At 40.4% G+C, this 17,949-nt stretch overlaps 1 protein-coding gene across 6 annotated transcripts in view; it reads left to right on the forward strand.

The window, feature by feature from the left end:
* The window catches only part of astn1 (astrotactin 1), a 417,314-nt gene that overhangs the window by 213,151 nt on the left and 186,214 nt on the right, over window positions 1–17,949 (forward strand). For all 6 annotated transcript variants that reach the window (XM_039602830.1, XM_039602832.1, XM_039602833.1 and 3 more), the window contains one exon: window positions 4,174–4,301. In XM_039602830.1, coding sequence (XP_039458764.1) covers window positions 4,174–4,301 — 128 coding nt within the window. The remainder of the gene's footprint in view (window positions 1–4,173; window positions 4,302–17,949) is intronic.

Consider the following 17,949-nt stretch of genomic DNA (forward strand, 5'->3'; position numbering starts at 1 on the left):
TACTAAAGGACATCTTGTACCTAGCTGTGACACTCTGCCAGCTCTGACAAAAAGACATTACTTTACGCCCTGGGAATGTGAAAGGGCTGACACACAGACTGTACCTGTACAAGGAGGTGCGATAACTGACACATTAGGTTTTATATCTACAGTGGTTTAGACAATCTAGACAAAGTGTTAGACAGTCTGAACACAAGCTAAATTATAGTTTCATTTAAACTTGCGCTAATTGGTCTTTTATAAGTAGTTTTAATCAAATGTACGAAAAGTGTGACCTATAGTAAAAGTCATTTAAACGACTGTCCACTTCATCTCCCTTTTTTCACACGGATTACTATCGTCTGGCTCATAGTGTTAGTTTTATGTCTGACGCTTAACTGCTTTGGTTCAGTGTCAGCTCTCTCATTAAACATGTTTACCGTGGCAACAGGCAGCCTTTTCCAGCAACAAGCTCTGGTAAACCCAGTGTGCACTACCTGCGCAGCACCAAACAGCAGACAGATAAAGTTTACCACCAACTGACGAACTCAGTGGCACATTTAGCTGCTAATGAGTCCGTCCTTGCTGGATTAATAAAAGGTATTTGTTTGATGGCAAGTTTCTCCAGTCATATTACAGACACTGTCTGATTTGTCGTCCAAGTCAGCCTGGCTGTGGATTCATGCAGGAGTAAAAATAAAGATGTTTTTAGTTATTTTTTTCAGCATCCAACCCGAGATACCTAATTGACCCGGGTCACTGATTTATTGAAGTCATTCTGCTGCAAAACCTTGTTGTGAACCTAACTGGCACTGAGACAAGGAATAATGGAGTGGACAAAATGAGTGAGTTCAACCAAGAGTCACTCGCGGCATCAGACAAATGAGGACATCAATTCTCAGACTGAATGTGAGTCACTCCGCAGCAGAACAATAAACATAATGAAAAATGACATGCTTAATGTGACTCTTTGTCTCTTCAATACACAGCCATACTCTCCCATAATTATTAGTATTTATTGATTTGTCTCTAACGATCTGCCAGAAAGTATTGCCTTACAATCTGCCAGTTATGAAAAACACTTGTCTATCTTTGAGTTGTCCTTCTAGTCGCCATCCTTGTGTGCTTCATCTTTTTCTGTGTGAGGATGCAATCATCCTACTGCAATTTCCAATACGGTACCTTGGGATCTCTTTGGGTATCTGCTGATACAGAGTACCGATCTGATACTAGAGTTGAATGAATAATTAATAAGCTATATTCCTCCTTTATTTGCATCATTCACATTTCAGCTCAAAATAAGTTGGACTGCTGTTTCATGAATGAGTTTGATACTTTTTCACAGTTGTGTAGAATCTTGAAGCCCAGTTTATATTGTCTGGTGTTGAGCCTCTGCAACAGAAATGATCATTTTGAACTGTGAAGTTAATAGTTCCTTTTTTAAAGGCCGTCTCTTGTCTTGTAGTCAGAGAGAGCCTCCAACAAAATTCTCAAAATGTGACTGCTGCTTTGACCCATGTTCACTAATGAACCAATGACAACGCAGCATGAACTGACAAATTCATCAGCTCAACAGCGGCACTTGTGAAAAAATCTAAACAAATCATAACAGATTATCCATCTACCAATTTAGGATTATTGGGGGTGCTGGAGCATATCATGGCTGATACAGATAGAGAATAGATGGAAGTTACTATACAAAGCCTGGGATTCAAACAACAAAGAAAATGTATGATTGTGACAGCAGAAGCCTGGTTTGTATAATGCGTCCCTCTGAAGATATCACAAGTGAGCCAAGTGTGACGTGTAATGAAAAGAAATGGCAAAGGAATAAAACCTTCAGTCTATATCAGGGCTGTCATGGTCCTGGGTCAGTGACCCAGCGTTTTGATTTTTGTATTATTATTAAGCTTTGATTTCATCACGTTTTATCATTACTAGTCTTTTGGTTCATGGTTCTGTGATTTCTAGTCCTTAGGTTTTGTCTCTTTGTTCCTTCTGGTTCCAAGTCATTCATGTCTTTGCGTGAAGCCGTGTCTTTGAGTCTGTGTCTGTAAGTTTAGTTGGTGTGTTTCCTGTTTTACTTTGAAAGTCTGTGTCTTATGTCAGTGTATTTAGTTTTTTGCTTTCCTTGTCTCGTCCTGCCTAATTAAACCCAGCTGTGTTTCCCTTCTGTCTCCTGTTTCCTGATTATGCCGCTGTGTATTTTAGTCCTCTGTCATCCCCTGCTTGTTGTCGCATTGTACCCTCATTTTGCTGTGTTCTCTTGTTGTGTCCCGGTTGGTTTTTCCTAGCGTGAGTTTTCTTAGTTTCTAGGTTCCTGTTCCCAGTCTAGTTCTAGTTCTGCATTTGAGGTTTTGGTTTGTTTTTATAACGGTTATTGTTTTAAGATTTGCCAGCAATAAAGCTGCGCCCTAAGTTACTTCCTGTTTCTGAGTCCTGCATTTTGGGTCCTTCATCTTGCCTGCCACAGCACTAGCCATGACAAGGGCAGTCAAACATAAGTCCCGGGGGTCAGAATGGACCTGACAAAGATTTCAGTCTTTCCAAAGCCCACTGGATGGCTTTGGGAAATGGGAAAGAGGGAATACATTTTTTAAATGTGTTAATATATTTTGCAGCTTTTCCTGCTAATAAAGAGCTCCTCCTCGGCCATTCGTATTACACCAAAGTAATGTCCTGTGTTTTCACTATACAAATTTCTGTTATTTACAATCCTCACAACAAAGTGCATTTTCTATGAATTAACAGAAGCTTTCTGTTTTATAATTACAAGAAGGTCTGAGGCAATCAGCTACCAGAAGTTTGTATTTCTTTCAACGAGTCCATGAGTCGTGCTGACAGATTTCTTTCATTTACTATTGGAGCATTACTTTATAAAAAAAAAACCCTGACAAACTGAGGCATTTTTCTTATATTAAGATAGCCCAGGGATTAAATGTATAAACTTCTTCACACTGGCAGGAAGAAGTTTCTCTAGTCCGCCCCACTTAAGATCAATGTGACCTGTTTGCCATCCCTGGTCTGCATGGATCAAACTTTGTTACACAGTGTGGATTTATTTAACCTTTGCTAATATCGCACAATGTGCGTGAACTTTAAATTGTATAAATCTAAAATTGCCGTGGAACTGCGTGAGCATACACATGTCTATCTCTACATTTAAAGATGGATGTACTAACATCCTTCATCGACTATTTCCTATTATTAGACCAGCCTTCTTTGCTATTGTTGTAAACCTGTCAATAAAAAGTGCACCAAATAACATCACAAGTCATCACAAAGGCTCCACAGCAAACTCACAGAAGTCTTAAACAAAACTGCTAAGCACTTCCATGGCTATTTATAGCTTATATAGTGTTAATTATTCATCACATGCAACTGCAAACCCTCTGGCAATAGTAGTTTAATCATCATCATCAAACTTCAGAAGGGTAATTAGTGACTTAGTTAGTGTTCACAGCACCCGATTAACACAGAGTAAAGAAAATATTTCACAAGGACAAAAACATTACTGCAGTGAAAAAAGATTACAGCCCCAATTTACGATAATATGGTGAGAACACAAAAACTCACTCTTAATTGTGTTATTGAGTAACAGCAGTGGTTCTAGATTACTGGTCTGACTTCATATGGCATTCATACACAGTCACCATAATCAGTCAGTTAAGGCCATCGGCAACTTTCACTAAGAGCTTAGGATTGAGATTGTGTCCATCAGCCTGGTTTGAGGTGTGCTTCAGGTGGACACGCTCTCACTAACACACATTAATTCAAATGATAAATGCAAATGTTCGGCCCATCATGGCCCGAGGTTGGAACATACTGAAAGGATGAAGTTTGCCTTGAATGATTATGGAGCAGCACATTTTAAAATTAGAGCTACGATGCATGTCCCAATACTTCGTTTAGTCCACTGTGTTAAAATGTCGGTAGAGCAGAAAATTTGCAACAAAACATCTGTGATAACATGACTTTTCCTGACTGATTCACTCACTGCCTTTTTTTCATACATCAAATACCACAAAATGTGACAATGACAGCTGCCGTTACCTCCTTTACATCGTTCTTTGTCCTTGTTTCCTGAATTCCTGCTTTTCTCCCATTCCCTCTTCCCTTTTTCATCCCGTGCTGGGCAACTGAACACTGATGTCTCTTAATTGGAGCTCTCTATATTATCTCTCTTTACACCAGGCAGAAGAACTTTGCCCGAGGCATCGAACAGCAGCTCCCAGATGGCATGGTGGTGGCATCGGTGCCAACGCAGGCTCAATGCCACGAGGAGCTGTCAGACCCTGTGCCCGACCCAGAATACCTCACAGGTATGAAACCATATTTCATACTTTAGCACACAGCTGTGAGAAAGCATTGTTATCACCGGTCTGTTGAAAATCTAACTGTGGTTACTTTGATACTTTGTCTCACTCTCATTATTTTTGTTTTAACAGTTTTTAGAAAGCTGTAAGGAAAAGGCAATAGAGCTTATTAATTTACCTCTGTATTCGATAAATACTAGCCAAGGGATCAGTATTAGGACTTAGAATGGATTGGTGGATCTCCAGTTCGAGCTCTGAAGCCTTGCTTGTTGTGCTATTTTGAATTGCAGTGCAGAGGTATTGCATTAACTGTTTAGAAATTACAGCCAGTTTGTACATATTGCTGCATTTTCTAAGGCTCAAAATGTGTTGGACAAAGTAACAATTTTAAATATGAAGATTATTTTTAATACTTGGATGGAAATACTCTGCCATCATGCCTGAAGTCTAGAACCAATGGGCATCACCAAACACTGTTTTTCCTCTTTAGAAACTCTGCCAGGTCTTTACTACAGTCACTTCAGTGGTGGTGTACAGAGACATTGTACAAATACTTCATAGACCAACTGTGTTTACTCTTTGAAGTATCGCTTGCTTTATGTTCCTGTATATATCTGAACTCATGAATAATATAAGAGAGGAGAGTGGTTTAAGTTTTTCTTTCCGTGGACTAAATTGAGACATTTACCATGTTGCATATTTTTTGATGTAAAACATAGCTTGTGCTTTATTATCCCTCATCAGCATTATATTTAGTTATCAGGAAACACACTGCCAGCAAAAGCCAGCTTGTTATATTTTAAATGCACAAACGCAATCCTTAAATAATTACTTATATATTTATCATTTGTAGTGTTTTAAAACTGCCAGCTGTCAGCTGCAGTATGGGCTTGCAAAATTCACACAAAGAAAATATAGTATGAGTGGAAAAGTTGTACAAGTTGTACAAAACTCCCCAAAAGTTTTTTGGTTACTTCTCAGGGAAAACTCTGAATCTGTGGTTCATGATTCAAGTCAGTAATGAATGTGAAGGAAAAATAGGTAGAACATTAGCAAAATAATTTTTCATTTGACAACTGTGAGGAGGAGGCGGGAGGCTGGTGGGTTGTGCCACCACTGTCGTGATTCATTAGTGAGCGGTACCAGAAGCCATCGTGCTCTATTCTCTTCATTACCAGTGCAGCACATGGCTCCATGTTTGAACAGCACGCAGCCGTCCAGTGTGAAACAGCTGCCGTGAACACAGAAAACATGAAGAAAAAAAACCCCTTGGCTTGCTGTATATCAAGCAATTCCAGAAGGCCAAAAATTTGTATCATCCATCTGGACGCCTCATTAGCTACAGAGTTTGACCTCACTGCTTTTTTTTTTTTTCGCCCAGCTTAGTTTTACAGCTTTAAATCTTTGAAATCGTGCTGAGCAATCATGACTTCTTTATTGACTAATTTGAAAGGAAAACAGCAAACAGCAGTTTGACAGAAAAGTTATCTCGAAAGCACCGCTCTGTTTTGGCAAAAACATTTTTTCCTTTCTTTTTTTTTTTTCCTCAGAGCTTGCATTTAAGTTGTAGAACTTGCAGATATTTTGTAAAGAGTAGGCAGATGCAGTGAAGGGGATATCCTCTATCTGCCTGTCTCTATAAGTAATAACAGTCTTCTTCATGTTTTACAACAATAGTCAGTGTGAAATTAATAGTTATGTTTCAGTATATTTTTCCAGGAATGCTTCATTCGGGCAGCCTGCTGGCTAAGCTTATTCCAGGCACCTGGGTAACTGTCTCTAAATTGCCTCACAGTGTAGAAAGCAGCAGATTGCAGGATGGCTTTATCACTTGTTGTTGATATAACGGCAGTGATACAAGGTCAGTCAGGGCAGCAATTCAAAACTGCATCATCCGAGGTTATGCGCAAAGGTGATGGACAATCAAATGACAACAGTGTAGCACTGGTTCCAACTGGCATTTATTGGAAACTTCAGAGGATATTAAAACCGCCTAATCTAAATGGATCTCCTACTGTCAAGTCCCCAAGCCCTTCACTCTCCTCTTTGTGCCTTCCTTTCTGCCTGCACAGCTCAAACCTTTTTATCCCTATATTGCTCGTGGGTTTGCAGTGCACGTGGCCCAGAACACAGTCTGATGTAGCAGCACTTCTCCTCTCCACCTCCACCTTTGTATTGGGCCTTGGCTGTAACAGCTGTGGGCTTTACTGAAGAGTAATACCATGAATTGAGATATCATTTCAAAGCATCCGCCATGGTGCTTTAGAAGCACACAGTATACTCTAGGGCACAACCGTTTTCCCATTTTTCTCCTCCAATGATAGAAGAACTCATGCTCGATGCTTAGGGGTATATGGAAAGTACAATATGGTGGTCCACATATATAGATTTACTGTATAAAGAAGTCAAAATCTATCATGGAGAGAGCTGAACTCTTCATGTGTGCTGGAAATCATATGGCAGCAGCTCAATGCATTTAGGCATGTAGACATGGCAAAGACACTGCTGAAGTTAAAATGGAGCATCAGAATGGAAAAGAAAAGTGATTTAAGTTGCAACCTTCTCTAGGGTTTACAGAGAAGGTTGCCACAGCCTTCACCTCCCTCCAATGTTGTGCATCTGGAAGAAGACAAACATCACCCTCATCACCAAAATCCGCCTGTGCTGCACACTGGTATTGCCCATTCTTCTCTATGACTCCTTCTCTATGACTCCGAGACCTTGGTCATCCTCAAGCACGACCTCAACAAGCTCGAGGTCTTCCAAATGCGCTGTTTGCATCAGATTCTCAGTGTCCCTCGGTGACCGTCTCAGCAACAGCACAATATGTAGTCAATGTCACCAGCAGCACTCGATGGAAGAGCTGATCCAGAAGCGACGACTGCAATGGTTTGGCCACATCTGCGGCATGAGCAACCATCACCTGTCATATCGCCTTCTGCTGCAGCAGCCATTGGAGAATCAAGTGTAACGCGCCCAAGAAGACTTGGATCAAGCAAATTGAAGACGATCTTAAACAACGACGTCTAACCCTCAAGGCTAGAGATCGCAAGGCCTAGAAGTGCATCGTTGACCAGGATGGAAACGCTAAGGCACCCACAGCGACGTATTGGCTTCGTTGACGACCTCCCCTGCCGACCGCCAGCTAGGGACAAAAAAAAGAAAAAGAAAGAGGGTTTACAGGAAATGGTCAGAGAGAAAAAATACATATAAAACTATATCCCATGATGGCAGTTCTCTTGGTTCCAGAGGTCAGAGGAGAATGGCTAAACTGCTTCAAGCTGATAGGAAGCAAACAGTAACTCAAATAACTTTTTACAACCAAGGTATGTAAAAGAGCATCTGTGAAAGCACAATGTACTGAACCTTGAAGCAGATGATAATAATAAATAGTATCCTGATTCTCAGCTGCCATTCATGTCAGCTAACAATTCACACAGGTCACCAAATTGTGATTAGAAATTTGGAAAAAATGTTGCCTGGCCCGATAAGACTACCGTGACATTGACAGAATAGGGTCAGAATTTGGTCTAAGCCCCATGAAATCATCGACCATCCTGCCTTGTATCAACAGTTCAGGCTGGTCCTTAGTACCAACCCATTTAAATGCCACTGAGTAATGTTGCAGACAATGTCCATCTCTGCCCCATGCCATGTCTAAAAGCTCAAATGATCTTAAATTGATGTCTTGACTATAACAGTGAGGTCTCAAGTTTACAGTCAGCAGATCTCAATCCAACGGAGCACCTTTGGGTGGTAGAATGGGACAGTTGTATCATGGGTATGCAGGCAATTATGTGATGCTGTCATGTCAATATGAACCTAATTTTGTTCTGTTGTACCTTCTGAACTGACTTTATCCTTAGTTGCATAAATTACAGAAAGTTTAATTTCAGGTCACTTTCCATGACCAGTTGTGTAGTTCGTTTTTGAAAACACTACCTCCATAATGAATGGACTCAATATCTCAGACAACCTTGAACAATAAAGGATCCACGTGTCTTACAGCATTTTCAAAACACTGTTGTAGCTGCTGTGTTGAATGTCATAAGAAAAGAAGGCATAACCCTCAAGCTGTTTTATATTTAAGATGTTTCTAAATAAACTGGCATACTCTTCCATCGCCTTGTCACAAATGATGCAAGTATCACATAAATGCCTCATGAAAGCTGACAAGCAGTCACTCATGGTGCATAAATGCACTCTGTGGATCTTCAGGCAGAACAAATGTGTTACGCAGAAGAGTACATATTTGCCTTATACTTCTTTTTGCTTGAAGAGAAAACATTTTACAGTAGTGTGCAGTTCAGTGTAATAGTCAGTAGTCTTGCGATGCTCTACCTGTCATGTTAATAAGTGTGTTTCATTCACTGTTGAGAGATCTCATAATCTCTGTGACCACAGACCTTTTTTTTCTGGCTGACACATTGTCATTATTTTTTTAAACATTTCCCTTTGCCATGTTACATAACTTTGTTTATGACTGATGTGCCAGTAAGTCAGGCAGAAAAAATCTGTCCTGGGTGTTCCTGAAACTTGCCTTATGTTGCCTTAAAACCTTGTTTATGAAATGCTTATTTTTGGATCTCTGCCATAGCTGACTTACACTGATAAGTTGGATTCACTTTGCTAAGGCTAACATGTATACTTGCCTAATATCAGCTAAAGATCCAGAGCACAAAAACACATTCATTTAACAATAAGGGTAATTTTTGGTACTGTATTCATTTCTGTTGGACTCTTTTAATATGACTTAAATGCTAAGCTTTGTTTTCACTTCAAAATTTAGAAAGAATGGTGGAAGAAGTTGCTGTAGCACTCAGGGGTTTGTGATTCAGGTAGAGGTTGTTTCGTTGGGCGGGGGTGTGTGCTAACTTAAATCCAAACAGTTATTCCCATATCTAAAGATGCTATTAGCAATAGGTAGTATTTGATGAGCCATTTATTAGATTTTTGGGAAGGCAGTTGTATAATGCTAAGGTCATGCAGAGCACCCACCAACAGTCAAGCAACAACAAGCTGGACAAAATAGTGGAGTATTTAGCAACATTTTTTTGTAGGTATCAAACTTTACAAAAAAAATTGATGGCTATCATTGGTAGCAAAAAAATAATCTGAAGTTAAAAAGAATTGTTAGAAGCAATCCCCAAACTTCCTAGAATTGGAAACTGTTCATAATTCTCTAATTTATGGACAATTTGACTTTTCTGATACTTCATACTGTATAACCCCTTTGACTCAGGCATGAACCTCTGTTATAAAACCAGTTTATATGACTATGAAAGTTCTGGCCAAATTTCCATTGGGATTTCAGCATTGTAATATTTTATGTAGTGCCACCAATTTTAATGCTTTTATAACTGGACTTGTCACAAACTCTACACTCAGTTAAGGGCAGGACTTTCTGGAGCTTCCTATCTGCCTAATTAAAGCAGATTCAGGATTTTAAAACTTTGCCAGAAAAGTTATGCTTTAGGTCAAATCTGTTCACAACTGCAATCATACTGTGCCTTATAGTAATGCATATGAACTCACAATACAAATGTTATTATGATCTGCTTTGTTTGGTTTTTATTGGTGTAGGTGTTCACTTTTACCAACCATCTATCAGTGTATTTTCTTCTGTTTATCCAATTAAGGCTTACGAGGCGGTTGCAGTCTGTACCAGCTGTTATGGGGCGAGAGGTGGGCTACACCCTCGACGCCTCAGTGTGGGGTGATAGACTGGGCAGTCTGGGGCTTTTAATGTTGCACAAAATGGATTTTAAACATGTATTGGTGTCCAACAGACATGTGTCTGCAATTGTTAATGTTTTTCTGTACAGATACTATTTTGTTGACAAAAAAGCCTCGTTTTGCTGCCCATGACAGCCCAGTTTTTCTTGCTATACACACAGGAAGCTAAATCAGGTCAGTTAAACCAATCGCCTCATTACTTTTAAGTGAAGCCGATCTGAGCATAGCAAAGAGAGAGGAAAATGCTTAATTCTTTTTAATTTCCAGAAATTCTGAATATCAGAATATAGGTGATATATAACATAAAAATGAACGTCACCCACAGTGTTGAAAAAGGGATGATAAATCAGCAGCACACCATAAGAGAACCAACAAAAGTTAAATGAGCCTGTTTGTCACCAGAGAAAAGTTTTCATTCCAAAACAGTTCAGGACAGAAAGTTTTGTAAAGCCAACAGCTCACCAGCTGGCAACATAATCATTCAGTCAGTGGTACTGATCAACAATCTTGTCACCCCCTACGTGGATATATTATGGTCATTATGTTCTGTGGGCCAGTAGCAGTCTTACTTACTGGCCCTTTAAGACAGATGGTCCGTCATATGCTCATTGAATTCTTTCCTATAAACATTTGCTACGTCTCAGCTGTATGACAGCAAGTTGTGTGAAAGACAGAGAGAAAACTTGCTTCAGTTTAGAAATCTTGGCTGGGGCTGTGGTGACACCATCCACATGAAGTCACCTGGGGCATCTTCTCACCTTACCGCACCTGTTCACTTGGCCTCCATGATTCCACTGAGTGCACAAACACAAGCATCAGATGCAAAGCTCTCCAAGCCCCAGCTTGCTGGCTCTACGCCACTTCTGCTCGTCTCCTGGCAGGCCACGGGCATTATAACAGCGCCTGCAGTTAATTGCAAGGCTCAGGTAATTGTCCGTCGGTTAGACAGACGTGCAGAGGCGGCGTAAGTGAGAGGAACGTCTGTTGAGGTGCGATGGGCGCCACCCCTTCGTCCCTTGCTGATTCGACCAGGTTTCGTTGCTATGGTCAGTGTATTTGTCACAATGTCAGCACTCCTTGTTCCAGCCCTCTCCGGCCCTCGCAGGGGTGAAATCATTCATCTTCCTATTCATCTCCGGGCTTGGAAGCCATTCATCATGAGGCCAGAGACCTCCATCAATTATTCCGATGGGAGAAAGAGTGAGGAAAGAGAGGCTTTTGAAAGGCAAATACATCTTGATTTAATTGGAAAGCAAGTATGCTCAAGGCTGCTAAGCAGATTTCCCCCAAGATGGAGCTTTAGAGATAACTGACCAGAATAGAGACGATGGACAAAGAAAATTGAGGAGAACAAGAGACAATAGAGTGTAAGAAAGATGGAAGGAAAGCCCATGAAAATTTTAGAGGATGAAAGAAAGCAAAGAACAAAAACCTCGAAGAAGACCCAACAAGTAAATGAATGACAGCCATTTTTCTGTGCCGTCTCCAGGCAGGAGAAGAGCAGAGCCGGGACAAAGGAATCAATTGGTGGAGGTTAAAAGGTCAGCAAAGCAGTCTTGACCTGCTCTCATCCTCTGCTAGCAGTCATAATGACACTGCCTCTGCAACACACATCACGTTTGGATCTTTGTCCGTGTGAATGCTCAGAAAGATGCAACGCAACAGAGAGCGCCAAAGGTGAAAGCGTTGTCCCTTCCAGTCATCACAGCTTTGCAGCGGCTGCCTTGTCATTTGTCATCAAAGTCACAGATTTTTGCTGATAGCTTTGGCGAAATGGCTGATTTGACTGTTTTTTATTTTCAGAAGAGAAGTTTCCAAAGAAATAAAAGGGATCTTGAGTTCTGAGGATATTTGAGGAAGTGTCAACATTTTTTTGTATGCAGTATATGTAAGAGTCTAATCCATGATAGTTCAATAAGGAGAAATCATTTGGAGGAACTGGACATAAGTTTATAAGATATACAGTTCAATTCAAAGGTGTGTCCTCATTAGACTCCAATGAACCATCATAGCAGAACAGAGTCCAGGCAGCAATAGGAATTAGGACAGGACCCCTTGAGTCTACTCGCTGGTGGTGGTGAAAATAAAGATGGAGCCTCGGATGGGGCCCTGAGTGACCAGGGTGAGACAGAGATGGAGAGGAGGTAGGCTGTACCAATGTGAGACAGAAGAACGCCGACATTTAAAGCACACACAACAGTGGCTGATTGGCTCACAGAAGGCGGACAAGAAAATGACTGGACTAGAACAACAATGTCAGGATTGAGTTTGACAGCGTGGGAAAATGGAAGTGATGTAAAAAATAGACTAGCAGTCTGAACCCCTGGCATAAACAGTCTATGCGGTTGTTTAGAGCCACAACCACTAGGGGTGTGGGTGGGGGGTGGGGGCACATGACTTTCTGCATTGCTTGCTGCACACACTGTTGTTGTAGTAATTTTACTTATAAATGAATGTCTGTTACATTTAAACCCTTGTCAGATGAGTTCACACGATGTTGAATAAGCCTATCAGCACCAGATGAAGACATTTCAATTCTTGAGAATCTGCCAACTTTGCAATACTTCTGCCAGTTGAGAAGCTAAATTCTGGTTAGCTCCAGCAAGTAACTATGGACTGGTTCTTATATAATGCTTTTCTACTCTATCTGAGAGCTCAAAGCGCTTTATACAGCACTACTTACAGAGAGACACACCCACCTGGTCACCTTAAAGATGAAGATAAAGAAGAAGATGAAGTTCTAGTCCTTTAATCAATGTCAGCAGAATTGATTAAGAAGAGCCATTTATAGAGTTCATGATTGCGTCACACACACATCATCAAAAATGAATGAGCTGTCACGTGCTCCAACACATTAGCTGAGGTCAATCAGGAAGCTAGGGGATTTACAGAGGGGGAAATAATTATTTGATCGCTGGCTGAATTTCTAAGTTTTTGTTTCAGCAATTTTTTTAACCCATCTGAGAGAATGACAGCATCTACAACTGATTTCCTCGTGGACAATCAGCTTGCTCTTATATTGAAAGTTTGGTCAGTTTGCTATTGTGGCAACTGTTCATATCATTCAGTGTCTGTTAAATGTTTGATGAACTACAACTCCATCGTCTTGGAATGCAGATGACAGGTGACAGTTGTTCTACTCTGAAGGTCTGTTGTGAGCTGCATTGGTTTCTCAGCCAGAACTCAGTTGTAGAGCTGACTAGTCCACCATCAGAGTGTAGAGAAGAAGCTACAGTCTAAGAAGCTGGAGTTGAAGTTTGACCACAGGATCTCTGCAGAAGGCAGGTGAATACATTGCCCACTTATTTATTTCTCATGAAGTACCTGTCAAATAAAATATTTCCAAAGAAGCACTACCACAAATAAAATCTAAATGTGTGAGAAACACTGAGCTGATTTTTCAGCCTCAGACGCTGCCGTGTGGGAAGAATACATTCTTGTATAGTGATAGAGTTGCTGTAAAATTAATGAAGAGTTCGGTAACTTTTCAGTGAGAAGTAAAGTCAAAATAAGTTTTCCTTTCCTTTGCTTTTTTTTTTCTTTACATGCTGCCTGTTCGGCATCATCGTCTTACACTTCCATCATTCAGTTTTATGATAAATTGTAGATTTATGTGGAAGGGATGCTTACACAAGACATTGATAGCAGCAACCAACATTTGATTAAAACCACCACGAAAAATCCAGATTTTGTTGACAAAATGTATCTTCTTGCAGTCCAGTTGATCATATCAAACATGCATGCTTGGAATCTGTGGTTGTGATTCTATCTGCTATCTGTGTGAAAGATTAATGGAACATATAGGTGAGGCTTGCAAAGCTTTCATGCTTTGTTATCATGCATTCCCATACCACCAATGTTTGTAAATCTCATTTCTGATTTGAATATATATGTGTCCAAGAAGACACTTGGGCTAAAATGTATGAGTTCACTGTTGGGTGAACTTCAAACTTTTTCTATTAAAATTTGACTTGACATTTATGCTGAAAGGTTAAGACACAAAGTTAAATGCCAGTTGTTCCAAATTCAGCTCCTATCCATTAATAATACATTTTTATTGGCCTGGATTGCATTTTAGGCTAATGAATATCATTGCAATCAGTGCATTTTGGAGCCTTGATTAGATTTGAATCGATCAAACAATCCTGTGGAAATAAGCCTCTCCATTCATTCATTCGTTCATTTGTTCGTTCATTTGTTCAGTCATCCTCAGAGCAGGCCAGGCTTGGCCCATCAAGGTCATTCTTTGTGTTATTTCCTTCATCTTGTCATGTCCAACTCCACCGCCCCTCAGGTTCTGCCCGTGGTCTCTGCGCACTCTCCCCATGCTGTAAGCCATTAGATATGTCAGCACCAAGATGGCACATAATCTATATTTTATAAGGCCTTGATATAATTGGTGGCAGTGAGGGAAGGTCATGCCTTCAGGGGCCCTCGTCTTCCCCCCCCATTGGATTCTAAGACAAAATCCTCAAACAGCAGCCCTCTAGTCGTGAATGTGGATTGGACACGATAAGGCAGATTAGGCAGTGAGTGCAGTTTTAAGGGGAGTGAAGATGCAGAGTGTGCTGGAGCGCAGCAATTATTCAGCATGTATTTACTTTGAAAAACATGCGTGGGCTATAATTTATTCAGCACAGGGACAGAGAGGGAGAGAGAATTCTTAAGCTCAACGAGAGCCATGACTGACAGGGCTGATGGCTGCTATCAGAATGGTGAAAATAACTGCAGTATCTTGTTTTGTTTTTTTAAGGTAAAAGTTCTTTTTCTATTCATTAGCATAAAATAGCAGTTTGATACACCCAAGGCCTTCAAATGATTTTGAAGATTGTTAGAGATTATTGTGAGCCAAAAGGATAATAAGCTAAGTAGTATATACAGTATATTGTTTCTGTTATTTGTGTTTTGGATATAGAGTGTGCGTTGAAAATGTTAGAGTTAGAAAGGAGGCAAGTCAAACAAGCAAGAGGACCATCACAAACTGTTAACATTAGGAGTTAGCCGTTTTTCGAAACAGGAGAGTCGTTCGTTTTTGTCACGTGGTGTGGGGGGATAAATGTAGGAAAATAACTCTTGCAGTTTGTGTCAACAGTCATGCATTTGCATTTTAGAACTCCTCTGCGTTTCCTTCTTCTTTTTTTTTAAGCATACACCTCCTGTTAAATGATGAATATATATGCATGCAGATAACCTCAATAGAGCGAGCTAGGGTAAATCACGTTAAATGATTGTGGGTGATGTTTTCTTGCAACAGATTTGTTCTCCAGGGGAATCTATGCTTTGACCAGCTGCAAGCGTCTTTGCAGTGCGCCACTGTCATAATCAATGAAGTTGATTACGTTGACAAATCGCCGCGGGACCTGCCGTTGTTTAGCGTTTCTCCGGATCTGCTTATTATAAACTCGACATTCTCACTTAGCTCCCCAGCAATGGCCCCACCAAATGCAAAGAACATGGGAAGAAGAACGATCGGTGAGCAGCAGCTCCTCCCTTTATCGTTACGAGCACAGAGTGTGTTATCACCACAACAGTTGAGTTTTCTCTGCCCATTTATTCATTCACTTGTTAAATTGGAAACCCCCTGCTTAAGCATCTGTCCCTAGCTTCCCTTGATTCTAAAGCAGCTTTAATGAGATTTATTGACAGGGATCTTATGAAACAGCATTACCAAAGCCTTGGGGTATAATAAAGTTGTATAATTCAAAACAGAGAGAAGTGGATTATTTTAGTTTCCTACAGGGAAGTTCTGTTGAATGACCACTAGTTTTTCTCCTCTCAGTCTTTTATTCATGCTCGATACCAAATTATACTTAAGTCATCTTTTATCCCACAGCCAATGATAATTTGAATTTTCTTTGCATAATCGGATCAAATCAATATGCTGTAATCAGCCATTTATATGCAACAGTATGAAGCTCGTGCTCATTAACAGCATATTCATTAAAGTGGGACAGTGACTTATCCTGATGCTACAATAATAAAATGAAGATCTGAAAATTTTGAGAAACGACAAAACGAATGCAGTGGTCGTTGCGGTTTCATTTTTTTAATCACATATGAAGCCAGCACTAGACCATTATCAAATCATATGAGGTTCAAACACAGACTTAGATGACTCAAATTTAATTGTACTGGATGCGGTGAAACACCGTGGTTTCTTGTTGGGGATTTGTTCAGCTTTCCCTGTTATGATTTTATTGATATACTTTCTCATATCCTTTTCAAAGTTCTCCCCTGTTTCCTTGTCTTTGTCTATTTTATTTTGGTAATAAAGCTCTTGACTTGTTTCTGGTTGCTTTGCTCTCTTTGTTTTCCTCTTCTTTTTTGATTCTCTGCACAACCTGTGTGTTGTTCGCACTCGTGTCTCCCTTGTATATATAGTCTGGTCTTTTTCACATTGTCTGTTCACCCTCCTGTGACCAGACACCCTGCCTGTGCACCTGCCGTCCTACTGTTGCAGTTTGTGTTCACAGTCTTTGTTCAACTTCATCAGCTTGTTGAATAAAACTTGTTTTTACTTTCTCACCTCTGCAGTCCTCTTTTAAACATCTCATAACAAGTACGAGCTGAACACACAGTGTTTTAGCAGCTGGTTATGTTTGGTCACACCATCCATCCATGCATTTTCTGAACTGCCTGTCCAATTCAGTGTCAGTGAGAGCTGGAGCCTATTCCAGCTGTTACAGGGCGAGAGCCACCATACACTCTCACATTCACACCTACAGCAAATTTAGAATCACCAATTAGCCTGACTTGCATGTGAGAGTGTGAGAGGAAGCTGGATACCTGGAAAGAACGCACACAAGCACAAGGAGAACATGCAAACTCCCCAAAAACGCCCCAGCCAACAGGTTCAAACCCAGGACGGCATTGGTGTGTGGTGACTGTGGTAACCACTGTTAATATGATTGTCCTAAAATCAGTCAGGCACCCTTAGGCTTGCATGTATCATTCCAGCTAAAGTGTCCTTACCTAACTTATCAACACACATCTGAACTTCTATACTTCAGGCTTTTTCAACGTGCTCATTCTCTAGGTTAGCAGCTAATTAGCTGCTGGTCTGCATTTGTAAACCATGCAAACACATTGAGAATTCCCCTCAGTCTACTTCAAAGCTGCTGTGGGCCTTCCTCTTAAACAGCACACTGTTAACACTGTCAGCCCCTGACATGTAAGGTTACTGTAAGTTTGTCTGCTTTTTCTCTTGTTCCCCTGCTGGCAGCTGTCACTCAGACAAACACTATTACACCCCTCCAACCTCGTCACACAAGACAAAAGGGATCATGTCAGGCAGTGTACTTCATCCATTTAAAACTTGTACATTTAAATTCCGTTTGCACTTTAGTTTTTAATGGAGAAGGGGAAAGGAGGACACTTGGCTGCACTGCACAGAGGCACATTTCACATTCATATATTATATATTAATTGTAATGATCGGCATGCATTCATGTGGAAATCATTTCAATTTTAATCCCTTCTTTTTCTTAATACTCATGGGTCGAACCACACCCATCTTCTAATTCTGCTGTAAGCTTCATCCCACCTCAACACACCTGTGAAGGTTTGGAACTTTATCTTGTGGATTTGGAAATTATTGCTTTACTAAAGTCTGAGGTAAGAAACCAAAATAATCAGATTACGTCACGCTGGCTTAGTGCTAAATAGACTGATTCTTATATAGTGCCTTTCTACTCGAGCACTTTATACAAAGTACCTGCACTATTTTCTATGTGTGTGTGTGTGTGTGTGTGTACAGGAGCCATGACAACAAACATTCACGCACAAACAGTGAAAACAATACAGCCACCAGCAGTATTGTAGTAGAGTAGAAGTGTAGGGTGGCATTTCATAATAACTAACTCTCAGGACGAGTGCACATGTACGAGTTGTCACATATACAGTTGTAACAGGAAATCTG

The sequence above is a fragment of the Oreochromis aureus genome, linkage group 18, assembly GCF_013358895.1.
Source record: "Oreochromis aureus strain Israel breed Guangdong linkage group 18, ZZ_aureus, whole genome shotgun sequence".
NCBI classification, from domain to species: domain Eukaryota; kingdom Metazoa; phylum Chordata; class Actinopteri; order Cichliformes; family Cichlidae; genus Oreochromis; species Oreochromis aureus.